Raw genomic sequence first — 14359 nt, 5'->3', positions numbered from 1 at the left:
ACCTCCAACTATTAGGCTATTGTTTACAAACGAATAGTGAGATTGATCGTTAGTTATAATGCCCTCACGACTGAAAGGGCGAGTATATTTGGTCGCGGGTTCGCATCCCGGTCGCGTCAAACATGCTCGCCCTTTCAGCCGTGGGGGCGTTATAATGTGATGGTCAATCCCACCATTCGTTGGTAAAAAAGTAGCCCAAGAGTTGGCGGTGGGTGGTGATGACTAGCTGCCTTCCCTTTAGTCTTACACTGCTAAATTAGGGACGGCTAGCATAGATAGCCCTCGAGTAGCTTTGTGCGAAATTCCAAAATAAACAAACAAACATATTTGGTAAGACAGGAAGTCGAACGTCGTGAGATTCTGATTGCGAGTCGACCTCCCTAACGAACCTTTAGTACTAATGTGTAGTTTCTAACATGTTTTATTCACAATCTAACTTCAGTACTAATGTATATATTTTCATAAAAACATTCCTTAACTACTAAAGTGTATATCTTATTATATTTAAAAAAAAAATTCTATTGAAGTAACAACATATGTACATTGAGAAAAACTTCGTATAGCAGTTAATATGTGTACAAACTAAGCAAGACGTATAAAATGCAAAGTTATACACTTTGCTTACAATATCTACAACTGAAACAAACAGTTGTTTCTGTAACTATATATCCTTGTATTCTATCAAGCAAATGTCTATTTTTTTCTGCTCAACTGCATAAGTTAAGTTTAATAAACAAATAAAATTAATTAATACTATTTGGTATTGTAGAGAAAAAAAGTAGGACAATAAAAGACATGTTTCCCATGATGTTCAACAACAACAAACAAATTCTAAGGTTATTAGACAACAGAAGTTTTTAACCTTCCTTCAAGATATGGGTGTTTCATGTAAAGTTTACGCTATCTTTATCAAAGACCTTTTCGTAGTCAACATTTTTTACTCCAGTGGTGTTTAGAGGAAAATTATTTTACAGACTGAACAAACATCTGTATTATCCTCTCCTCATAATGATATTTTCATAGAGATAGTTCGTACATTTATATTAAAGCTACAAATTAGGATCTAAGCATGTCCAATTTCATATCTCAAACGCTATTACGATGTCAACCAAACGTATACCAACCAGTAGAAACCATTTGTAACCATTGACATCATAAAACAGCGCAATTTTAGATTCGGTATATATGTTAGAAGAGGACAAAAAATAGTTTTTCCATTACATAATGTACAGTATGATAGGTTTAAGTGACAGTTCTTTTTCTGTCATGTAGCAATGTGCATATTCAACCTAAATTCTGGTTCAATTCAATAGACTGAAAATATTTTCAATGATTCTTTTTATTTGAAGTCATTTCATTGACTTTAATAAGTGTGACTAAGATAATAAAAGTCTTACGACATTTTAAAAGTAAAAAAAAATTTAATATTTAAAAAAAGAAGTGCTTGGTACGATAAATGTCACGGCTCGGTATGACGAAGTGGTTCAAGCGCTTGACTAGCAAATAGAGGGGCACGGATTCGAATGCTTTTTACACCAAACACACTCGCCATTAAACTCCGGTAAGCGATATAACATTACGATCACTCCCACTATTTGCTAGTGAAAAAGAAGCCTAAGTGTTGGCGGTGGGTGTTGATGACAAACTGTCTTCTTTTTAGTCTTACACTGTTAAATTAGGGACGGCCAGCGTAGAAGGCCCAGGTGTGTCTGTGTGCGAAATAAAAAAATATATATATTTTTGGAAATTTTAGATTGTACGAGAAAATTTCTTATAATTTCAGATTTTAATCACAGACGTTATATGTCCAATGGTGATTTTTTCTTTGAATTTTAAATAATAAGTGAATATTCACTGTTATATTGTTAAAAACGCTTAGAAATCATGCAACAAATAGTATTGCCCTAGAAACCCATATTGTTAAAAATTCTTAGACGCCACGCATTAGACTTAGTAACGCGCAAAACATTAGTTGCTTTATTTCTCCACCGCACTTTGAACATAAATAACGATACGTGATTACGTTTTATTAAGATTTCGATACGACAATAGGTCAATTTTACTAAAGATAAATGGTATGCTATCATCAGCCATAGCTGTACTAGTGGTAACACAAGCAATATTGTTGCTAGTTGAAGTTGTTAATGCTCGTAGTATTCGTAAGCCTGGACAAGTTGTTTTTGATACTGGGAAACATCTGAATCAAAAATGGAATACTTATACAGATTATGCGACAATAAAAGATCCTATTTATAATGACGGTTATGCAGCTCAAAGAGGAAGGGATGATGAGACTACTTTTCGCTCAGTCATAAAAACTGTATCAGAAGATCCAGGAGTCACCGTGTCAAGACTTCTTCCAACAAAATATCAACCAGCAAGACCAAGTCCTCCAGTAAATTATCCAGCTCATTATCTTGAGGCCGCGAGTAAGAACAAACAGTACGGTCGTTTTTGGTTTTTTTTGAAGAAGGAAAATGGAATCCCGCATGTTATTTCGCCAGTTAGTAAGGAACCAGATATAAACAATGTGCTACCTTTTAAAGAAGAAACATTTGTGTATCCAGTCATTCCTACTGATATGGAGTTTGAAAATGAGCCCATTATTACGGACCTAGACGAAGATGAATATTCATTTTCGATAGCTTGCGAGCGTAAAAATCTTTTTGTTCTGATTACAAAAGTAGTAATTGGATTCCTGTGTTTCATTTATATAGTGACATACGTTGCCTACCGCATGATGATAAAGGGTGAAGGTAGTTATCTGGTAGAAGAACCAAAGAAGATTCCACTGGGCAAACTTTATACCCCTAGTAACAGCAAAGAGGTCTACTTTTAACATATAACCTCCAACCATAATACCATGTTTGTTTGTTTTTGTGTCAACATTTTTCTTTACATTAATTATAAGTATTTAATAGATTATTTCTTTTCGTATTTCAAAATTTAGTAATTAAAACAAGTGAATATTTAAATGATATATAAATTGGTGATGTATAATTAATTTAAATAAAGAATTTCAATGTTGAACTGATGTCACCAAATCTCTTTTCTTTTAACCCTTAAACGGCGATCATCTTCAACATTCCTGTTGTTTAATGAATAATGAGTCACTTTATCAGTAAATAATTTTTTCACTGCTATCAAAATCGTACTTTCTTAATATGATTGACTGAACTTAGCCTTCAAATAAAACATGAAGTTAACATTTTTGTTGACAGCAAATATTTGATTATAATCCAACAATTTATATAATGTTTTGTTTTCAAAGTGTGCTAGAAAAAGTAAAAGAATGTCTGTGAATAAAAAACGCTGAATTAATTTTACTTTCAGACAAACAAAAAGCCGATAAAAATTATGTTAAATTAATTGTATGATACAGCATGTTGAAATGAGATGTTGTTGTTTCTACAACAGCATTGTTATTTTTTAATCTTCATGCTGTGGTTATAAGTTGGGAGGTCTCAAATTTTCTTTTTTCTATCAAGAGAATCTTAGACTAAAAGGGATTGGAACCGCTGATTTAGTGAAACAATGAAATTAACATATCTCACAAGTCCACAAGTCACACGTTTCAAGCAATGGCCGACATGAAATTATAAGCCAAGCCAGGTGTAGTGGTTTCTGTATTGTCGTTTTAATAGTCTGCTTTTCAAAAGTTCACATATAGATGCACAACCACGTTACTTGTCCCCCTCTCAACTACGGCGGCCCATGTTTTTTAAACCTATACCACAAGCCTGTGCACTAATTCATAAGTTCGACTTACTGTTCAGAGAACTGACTCACTGATTAAAACCAGTTTCTCACCCAGTTCTGTTTATTTGTTTTACCCCAGCTATCACAAAGCCTAGATCTTATCATTATGTGGTGATCTAACTCAACCGTTCCCAGCTATCCAAGGCACGTTTATGGTAGATTATTCGGCACCCTGAACGTGAAAGAGGGTTTTTCTCGGGGTACCCCCGTTTCCCACCACAGCAAAATTGGGTATTTCTTTACCCAGGCCCTGAAAAGAGGTCCGTAATCACGTGTCAACTCTGTTCCTACATCTTTCTACATATCTTTAGTTCACGCAGCATCTACAATAAACTGTTTTCCTACTCTGCCCTCTTTGCCTCCGCCAGCTCTTGACGTCATTTTTCCCTATCACTATGTAGCTCGTTCTTCCTGTTCTCCTCTGGCTCTTCTGGTCTTCGGCATAGCTACATCCGACTAACTTTAAGTCAATCATCAGAAATCAACCAAGACATAAACAAACCAAGCCTTTATCTTACTCTTCAAGATGACTTTAACCTTCATACAAGTGTGGGGCTGAAGAGAAACAAAAGTTTCTGAACGCCCCAGGTTTGCCTTTGGTTTGTCTTTAAAACCTAAACGACTACCAAGTTTTAATAATAATAATAAAGTTCACAGAAAAATCTTCAGTAGCTTCAGACTTAAAAACAAATGTAGCAGTATTTATTCTTTTTTTTTTTACTTGTTTAAAACGATTAGTACATCCAATCAACGAGAATGTCAAAATTACACACAAAATTTAGAACTATATTACATGAAAATATCTGAATAAAGATATATGTTAGTCGGAAAACATAGAAATTTATAATTGTTTCTGGACGTGACTTCAGGAAACAAGAGGTCTGGGCTCTTGAGACTTTTGAGGCCAAGCTAGTTGAAAAGTGTTCATATAAACAAAGCTTAAGTTGCCCTCCCCATGCATATCAGTCATTTGATTGATAAATACATTAATGACACTGTTGTTTCAAAATTACTTTCGTTATAATAAATTTGGTGATATATATATACACACAAATTTCTTACGCTTTATTTGTTCATAGTTAAGAGCAAACCTATATTGGGCTGCCTGTGCTGTACCCTCATCGGCTATCGAAACCTAGTTGAAGCGTTATAAGTACGGATACTTACTGCTGTTCCCCTGAGAAACTGTTTGTTGAGTGCAATGTTTTACAATGGACTACTTGTGTTTTACCTACCAATGGTATCTAAAGCTGAATTATAGCGTTGTGTGTCCGCTGACAGGGCTCGGTATAGCCAGGTGGTTAAGGCACTCGACTCGGAATCTGAGGTCGAGGGTTCGAATCCCCGTCATACCAAACATGCTCGCCCTTTTAGCTATGGGTGTGTTATAATGTGACGGTCAATTCCACTGTTTGTTGGTAAAAGAGTAGCCTTTCTCTCTAGTCTTAAGTTGCGTAATTAGAGACGGCTATCGCAGAGAGACCTAATGCACTTTTGCGCGAAATTCAAAAACAAAACAAAGTGCGGAGACACTAGGAGGAAGAGGTCTAGTGTACCCGACCCTCCTGGGTATACAAATTTATATACCCAAACACCTAGAGAGAGAGAGAACACTAAGAGGTAAAGGTCTGAAGTTCTCAGACATACCCCTGAGCCATGAGGACATTTTTTTAAACGTAGCTTTTATTACTAAATATATTTCAGCTTGGAAGTTATTATTCCCAAAACTTCCAAGTCTGCGGATTTTTAAGAATATTAAAAATTCTAGTGTCCCAGTTTTTCAATGACTTGAAGCCAGAGAGAGCAAAATATTTTGGGGGCCAGGAACAACCGTCTCTTCAGCCCTGCCCTTAATCCGGCTTGGAATATTTAATTTACTACAATGGAAATATATTCATTTTAAGCTACATTCACTGCATCTAAAAAGTGATATAACTTTGTAATCGATTATTGTATTAAAAAAGAAAAATCTTTCAAATCCTGTCATGATAAACTTCGAAAGCTTCTTTATGAACATGTTTTTAATTAAGTTATTAATATTTTAATACCGTGTAGACTCTTATTAGTGACAAAATATACTGTTTAGAAAGAAAATGAAGAATATAGTCGTAAAGTATAATTTAACATCTTGTTTGCTGTCACAGTATATAAAAACTTTACTAAATACAAGTTCTACACTTTTAACTTCACTGTATTTATGTACAAACTGCTATGATTTATGCTTAATTAAAGAAACACTTATAACCAAATAACTTGTACATATTTTGTTAGTAAACTAACAGTGAATAGAGAACACGATTCATGGAGCGTAAATTTTAATATCTGCTTTAAGAAGGAAGCAGACAGAATAGACGAGTGTCGTGTTGTAACCATTAATTAACTCAGTGTAAGTCTGGAATTATTGTCAACAAATATCATAATATAGTATAGAATAACATAAAGTTTTTCAGATAGTTTTGAGTTAATGCTTGGAAAAAAGATTTTCCATTGAGTTGATATCAAACAATATCAGTTTCACCGACAGTTTAGAGCAAACTTTAATCTCTGATTTAGTAACAACTTTTGCAAAAGATCTAAAACCAAAATTATTTTTCGGTTTGATTTCGAACAATATCTGCTCTTTCAAGTAGTCTCAGCGAAAAGTAACCTCTTTTAAAATCATTCAATTGGAGCTCTTTCTGACAGTCCATAGAACAGATTTTAACCTTTAAATAAATAATAAATAATATCAGCTCTTTCAGGCAGTCTATAACAGAAATTAACTGCTGATATAGTATCTATCATTGTTATTCCTTTCAGATAGTCAGTAGTGAACCTTAACCTCTAATTTAATTATTTAACGATATTAATTCTTTCAGATGGTCTCTAGAGAATATTAATTCTGATTTAATATATATATATATTATAAACTAATTTAATTTTTATCTACTAATTGCATGCAATAAAGAGGTTCCCTTCTGGTACAGCGTTAAGTTTTCGGATTTACAACGCTAAAATCAGGGTTTCGATTCCCCTCGGTATACACAGCAAATAGCCCGATGTGGCTTTGCTATAAGAAAACATAGACGTAATAAAAAGTTTGTGATATATAAAATATTTCATCTTATCAATAAAGAAGAGATACTTTTGAGTAAAAATACAGATTCAATAAAAAATACTTTTGAGTAAAAACACAAGTTCACTGAGATAAGACCTACTTTTGAGTTTAAACAAAAATCAATAAAACAAGAGCTACTTTTGAGTAAAACCACAAATTCAACACATAAGAACAACTTGGGAGTAAAAATAGATTCAATAAAAGAAAAAGCTACTTGTGAGTAAAAACACAGATTCAACAAAATAAAACCTACTTGGGAATGAAACAAATTCAGTAAAACAAGATCGACTTGTTTGTAAGTAAAATCACAGATTCAATGAAACAATAGTTATTTGCGAGTAAAACACAGATAGAATGTGTTCGCTGAAGCTTTTATTCGCTTCGATTTTGTTCGCTGCGATTTCATTTTTTTACTTTAGTCAAGTTTTACTGATGGTTTTTGAAAAGGCGTAAAATTCTTTTGTTTAAATCATCATTTATTTTATGTGGAAAGAAAGATGTAACATACCACTAATAATAAAATTATTCCCACTAAAACACAGAATATACATTTGTTTTATGTAACATTCAGTGAAATTCATGACTTTAGTTTCACAATACACAATGACGCACTTTGAGAAAAAGCTTATAAAATATCTGTTCCCAGCTAGTGATATGTAATGATCTTATGGCATGCATGAGATCCAAACTTAACCATTAGTAGGGAACGTTGGTTCGAAGCTCATGCTATCTCATTATAAATCTTTCATATAAAGTTATTTCTTTGACCTATCCTATGACAATGTCAAAGTTGATTATAGAAGATAGGAATTTGTAATAACTCCGTAACATTGACAGCTTGTACAAGGTTGTCTTGTAGCACCCTAAAGGGATTTGCCCCGGGCTCTGGCGCCCAGACTGGATACATTCCAACCAAATTGGTCTTTGAACAAACAACAGCAAAAGTTTTATGGATAATGCGTGTTCAGTGAAGCGTAGTTGTTTATTAAGCTAGTGCAGCATATAAACTTCTATTACAAAGGGGAAAAGCACTTACAAAACCATTGAGACAATCTAAAGAAGTTAGAGATCTAGATGATACATCACACAGTTTCTGTTTGTTTGTTTTATTAGCGTATATGTTGGCTAAATCTTCATTGGTGGTTTTCAACTAAATCTATGTATTGATATGCAAATAAATGGTATATAAATAGCGTCGATTAACATACAATAAACTATTTCTGTCTTGTTTTATTTTATTTGTTTCGTTAAGAATTCATCATGTTTTTAAATTGTTCGAGTAAAATAATAGAATTTATTATCAGAAACATTATAATGTGAAGAAGGCATTAATTTGTTAGCAGTTAAAGCAGTTAAAGGTTTTACTATTAGATTTATAGTGCTCCACAATATTCTGAAAGTATTTGCGCATGCTCCAATGTCAAACTACAATTTAGCTCACGGGGCTGTCATTGGCACGACACAGGCGTGAGAAACAGCATGCTTCGAATTTCACTCGACTAACACTTCGTTGACAAGTTTAGGTCTCTTTCAGTTGCTCTTTCCAATGACCTGTATGAAATATAGTTTGTTGTTTAGTAACGTTTCATAAACTCCAAAACATTACTGTACAAGAGGAGGTCAATATGGTAATAACAGCTTCTTCTCTTATCTTAACCTTTGACCTAAATCTCTTATAAAAAATTACACGTTAATGTGTTAGTTATAAGATTACATACTCATACGTACTCTGAAATGGGGTAAAAAATTTTAGTAAACATTATATGTCCCGAATATTCCGCGAGAATACGCACTTGAGGACGCGTAAACAAATTCCGTCGCTATCATAGTTATTGGTCCCTCGTTGGGACGGCTGTAAGTTTACAGACTCACACCACTAAAACCCGAGATTCGATTCACCGCGGTCGACATAGAAGACAGTCCAATGTGACTTTGCTCTAAAAAGACAAACAAGCATAATAATACCTTATAATAAATAATCTTATAACACCATATTTGTTATTTTTCTTCAATTGGACACTCAGTGTTTCGCTTTACCGCTTAAACAAACTCTAACGGTTTGTGTTTTAGAGGATCTCTTCTGGAGAAGCGGTAAAGCGAAACGTTGAGTGTTCAATTAAAGAAAAATAAGAAACTTCATGTCATGAAGTCATTTGTTACTAGTATTTAAATTATTTTGGACATGAATATGCACTACGGAAATTAAAGAATAAAAGATAGTTTTCGAAAATGTTGCAAATGTTGTATGGTGTCAGTTTAGAAACTCACATCTATACACAAGATAGCACATTGCTTAAATCTAGAAGCCAAGAAACCTTTACTACATAAAACAATTTCACGTTGTAGATTACAGTAGAAGCACATAACGTTGCATTTAAATAATATATATTTCTATCTTTAAATATAAATATATATATATATACACTGTTATTAGGAAGCTATAACGGTTCGCAACAGTAATGGAAACAACGCGATCACTACAACACTATTACAATATTGTTGCAAAACGTTATTGTGGCGACAATACAAAATCACAACCTCCCTGAAGGGTGTTTTTTTTTTTAAGTCTCAGCAGTAATAAAATTACTTCTCAGTGTTTTGATTTCTCAAAGAAATTAATTTCGTGTATGGTGTCCTAGTTCCCCTGTCCATGAGGAAAATAATAAAAGCAACTAATATTATGTTATTTGAAGGACATTTATTTAACTTCAGGCCGGGTATGGCCAGGTGGATAAGGCACTCTACTCGCAATCCGAGGATCGCGGGTTCGAATCCCCGTCACACGAAACATGCTCGCCCTTTCAGCCGTGGGGGCGTTATAATGTGCGGTCAATCCCACTATTCGTTGGCAAAAGAGTAGCCTAAGAGTTGGCGATGGGTGGTGATGACTAGCTGCCTTCCCTCTAGTCTTACACTGCTAAATTAAAAACGGCTAGTGCAGATAGCCCTCGTCACGCTTTGCGCGAAATTCAAAAACAAAACAAACAATTATTTAATTTCAATACTGCAAAATCCATTTGTAAAGGCAAAAATAATTTTAAGTAGTGTTGGATATTTTAGAGAAACAAGATACAGAAAAATTTCTAGATTATAAATACTCATGATAAACTTATAAAATTTATCAGAATGAGCAACTAACTATACGTATTTGTCAAGACAAAAGTCATATCAAATCCTACAGTAATAAAATGATCAAAATCACTATGGAAACGTTTCCAACTTTAACTCTGTGAATGATTGCATTGCTCCATTTCTCAATTACTGGAACAAACGTTTCTTAACAAGTTAACACCCTGTTAAAACTACGTAAAAAACTCTAAATCATTGTCATCTTATATATTTATCTCTAAGCCTAAATTTCTACTGTAGATATTCCTCTGACGATATTGTTATGTTGGTTAAAATGTTTTATACTGAAGCATTCCCGAATCACGGATTCATGAATTGTTTATTCTTGACAAGTGGATTTAGGAACTGTTTATTTTTCCTAAAAATCCTTTCCCTACGAACCTGCAATGAATCACTTGATTTTGCGACCAACACCCTACCCTTTTTCAGTTACTTGGTTCTGAGACAAGACCCATTTCCGGCTCCGTTGGTCTTTTCATTCTGAGTTCAATATTTTACTCTCTCTCAGTCATTTGATTCTGAGACCCATTCCCAGGTTATCCAGTCACTTCGTTCTAAAATACCTTTTTCTCTGAAAACGTTGTCCCACTCAAGAGTATTAGAGGCAGTGCAAATATCGTAGAGTTTTAGTTTTAAAGCTTACTTCTTGAGTGGGACAACGTCCCACTCAAGGAATGAGAAATCCATCAAAGCTAAAACTCAATTATTACTCGTTGTTGACGACATGACTGCGATTTTTGCATGTAAAGCAAGCACATAAACATGTAAACGCAATAGAAACAGTTTGCATGTATTTTGTTATAATGGGTCATGATTATTGATCTTTATTCGTTAACCGAACTTTCATTAGTGATGCCATTTTCATGAAAATGCTCATGCGTCACATTCTTCATTATCACCTCAAGAATAAATACTTATCTGCTCTCCATTCGTTTTAAATTTATATTGTAACCAAGACGTCAAAACGATCAACAAGAGAATAATTAATTAGGTATACAAATACGTTATATATTTGTTTTTGTGACTTTGAAAGATGTCTACAACAGCGACCGTGTAGGTGTATTGTTATATCCTTTTGATCACGTATATTCCTCGCCCAGTGATGACGTAGTATATTACACATTACAGCTGCGGATAAGCCTACTTAACCATGCAAACTCACAACAGGACGTTCTTGGTGTGTCTTGTACGTGTTAACACACACTATATGCTACAACAGTGTCACTTATTCAAAGACACATTTCTGCCCAGATAAACCTTTCCTAATTGAAAATAAGAACACGACTGATAACTTTAAAAGATATAATAAATAACAAAGTTTTGGTTTCAGCTACTAACCGTATTTGCTGAAAGCTTCTGAAGTTAACTAGCATCTAAATCACAGTCTGCACCCTTCGAAGTGGACGTTTTTTTCAGTTAATACTAACTCAGTAATTCTTTCATAGTTTCTAATATGATTAAAAACAGATCCTTCTGCTTAAATACACACGTTCGTGTATTCATTCACATCATTCTAGACGTAGAGTGTTCCGGCATGGCCAGGTGGTTGACGCGCAATTTGAAGGTCGCAGACTTCATATCCCCGTCACACCAGACATACTTATTCTTTCAGCCGTTGGGGAAGTGTAACATTATGGATAATCCCACTATTCGTTGGTAAAAGAGTAGCCCAAGAGTTGGCGATGGGTGGTGATGGCTAGCTGCCTTCCCTCTAGTCTTACACTGCTAAATTAGGGACGGCTAGAGCAGATAGCCCTTATGTAGCTATGCACACAATTCAAAACAAACAAGCTAGATGTAGAGTGAAACTATCCTTGCTTTTCAATTTGTTTACTTTCATTACAGAGAAGAAGAGGTCTGAAAAGCACCTGATCCTTCCAGATTACAAATCCTAAACAACGATCCAGCTTCCAGGTTCTCCACTTTGGCAACCACACTGGTGAAAATGAACGTGTTAAATTTAATATTGGAAAACTGTCTAGTCGTATCAATTTACATACGAAAGAAGATAAAATAATTTTCTTATGTCACAAGTGTTCTTTATAACACCAAATCAAATACACGTTTTATTCCAAAATGCAGCAACAGGAACTACTTACATATTTTGATAATTGTAAGGAATTTATCTTCAAGAAATACACTCCCAATTACATAAACTTTATGTAGATACATCAGACCCAAGACTATGGTCATGTGTTACATATGTGTTAATTGTATATTTTGTAGCCTGTCTTCAAAGTTCGGTATCAGAAGACCAGTGAAAGAGAGAGGCCTCAAATATAGTGTCGTTATGCAAACCTCATGGTTAGACTTTGAGAAAGTTTTTATCGAGAAGATTGTAATAAATTATTTTTGAAACGAACTGTGATCTTATAGCTACAGGTCTAGGAGGTATATATATCAGTGTGATAAAGTTCCAAAAAAACAGGAAGATGAGCTTGTAACTAAATGTTTAGGAGGTACTTTAGCAGTGAGATAAAGTTCCAGAAAACAGGATGACCTCCTTAACTTCCTTTATCTTGCCATTTGCAGTCTCAAATTAATACTTATATCAGTTTAACATGCTGATATGAGTATTAATTTAAGACTGCAGACAGCAAGACAAAGGAAGTTAATGTTAATAACCAATATAATTATAATATAACTTTTGAATTATGACTCAATTTATTTCTAACCTACTAGACGTTTTAAGAACTACGTCTTATCCCTCTGCCCACCGTAGTTTAGTACTAAGCTTATAACGCTAAAAGTAAAACTTTTAAACACTTAAAGTTGAGTACAAACAAAGAAAACATGTTAATAAATCTAAAGATAAAGAACCGCGCGTTAAGACTAATAAAGTTTGAAAACTGCTTGAGTCTTTGAATAAATAAGAAGAAAACTTCATCACACGTCTAACTTGTAACAAATGTACAACGTTTCTAGAACATGGTTGAAGCACCCAGTGGCAACAAATTACTGTCGAAACACTGTATATTTGTTATTATCATAAATATGTAATAATGTTATCTTCCTTACCCATTCAAGACCTTTAATATTCTTAACAAGTGGTTAATTTTGAAATCATCTCCTGGTAGCTATTAGTGTTAACAACGCACAAAGCATTCTGAAAGTAACATGTACTCAAGTGTCCGTATTTACCAGTTCTCTACACTGATTACAGTAACTCTTTTACAGTATTTCATCAGGTTGTGACATAGATATTTACTAGATGCGATGGAAGTAATAAGTTTGTTGTCTGTTCTCACACACGATAAATTATATATATATTTTTAGTTTTATTGTATGCCCTCAAGGGAATGGGCCAGTGGTGTGTACATTGCTTAATAAACAATTAATATCGTACCTTGGGTGGTTCTGGTGGACAGCTCATTTCCTGGAGGCTCGAGGTGCTTGAAGACCAAGACGACGTCAGCTCAGGACCCAAGCTGCTGCCAAAACTCAATACTGAACTAAGGCTAACATTGTCCCTTGTTGGCGTCTTGCAACGATAAGGCACCAAACTTGAACTGGAAAAATGCACGTGCTTTAGCATCCTCACATGTGAAACGCCAAAGAGCTTCTAGTCTACAAAATGTTTATTCTGTTCGTATTGATCAATGACTAGTTAAAAACCACGTGGAAAGAGAACACCATGCAAATGATGTTTCAAGCAGACCTTAGCAAAACGCTCTGGTTCCGATACACAAACATCACCAATATTATGGACGTACAGCCAACACCTCAGCTTTTATTGTCCCTTACCCACACCCTACTACGAGCGTTACTCTCAAATGTTGTAAACTTTACGCTGCATGCCGATAAAATTTCTAGTTGACGGACGCTGATTCAACTGTGCTTCCTCATTGGTTCAGGGAGTGTTTCTATAGCAACGGCCTTGCTTTTGATCCTCGCTGATGCGCTTGGCATTGACAGACAAGAGTATAGTTTGGGTGTTTATAAATTATCAAAGGGTAAAACCTAACACAACTTCTGGGTTGTGTCTTACTTTTGTAAAACAGCAAGCGCTAACTGTTCAATCAGAACACTGTGTCATGGCTCCTCCCTGCAGTGTATGACATTAACTTATATTTTTAATCACTGGTGTTGCATTGACTATTATTTCAAGAAGGTCTCAACCTGCTTTGTGTGAGAGCGGTTTAACCTACAGTACCGAATTCATCGTAGTCGGTCAGTTGTGATGTCATTTTTACAAAATAACAAAAATGGAGTATGTTAGATGAATATGAATGTTCATTCTGCCCCTTTGCTGAATAAGAATCAGAACGCTCAAGTGAACAAAGCATGATAACCTTCAAGCTAGCCTAAAGAAAAAGGTTGGAATAGAATAAATCTGGTTTTGTCATTTTATACAACTTTATACTTGTATCATGT

At 34.5% G+C, this 14359-nt stretch overlaps 2 protein-coding genes across 2 annotated transcripts in view; one reads left to right on the top strand and one right to left on the bottom strand.

Moving 5' to 3' along the window:
- LOC143225787 (uncharacterized) overlaps positions 1 to 14143 on the bottom strand; it is a 45174-nt gene extending 31031 nt beyond the window's left edge. Inside the window, exon 1 of the mRNA XM_076455781.1 lies at positions 13332 to 14143. Within this exon, the coding sequence (XP_076311896.1) occupies positions 13332 to 13520 (189 nt within the window). The 5' untranslated portion in view covers positions 13521 to 14143. The remainder of the gene's footprint in view (positions 1 to 13331) is intronic.
- LOC143227190 (uncharacterized) lies at positions 2001 to 2860 on the top strand. The gene has a single exon (XM_076458683.1). It carries the CDS (start codon positions 2078 to 2080, stop codon positions 2837 to 2839), a length of 762 nt encoding a protein of 253 aa, XP_076314798.1. The 5' UTR covers positions 2001 to 2077; the 3' UTR covers positions 2840 to 2860.
- Positions 14144 to 14359: the final 216 nt, after the last annotated feature.

Source organism: Tachypleus tridentatus, chromosome 9, assembly GCF_004210375.1.
Source record: "Tachypleus tridentatus isolate NWPU-2018 chromosome 9, ASM421037v1, whole genome shotgun sequence".
Taxonomy (NCBI): domain Eukaryota; kingdom Metazoa; phylum Arthropoda; class Merostomata; order Xiphosura; family Limulidae; genus Tachypleus; species Tachypleus tridentatus.
Note: the sequence above shows the minus strand (reverse complement) of the source record. Positions and strands in the feature narration are given on the sequence as shown.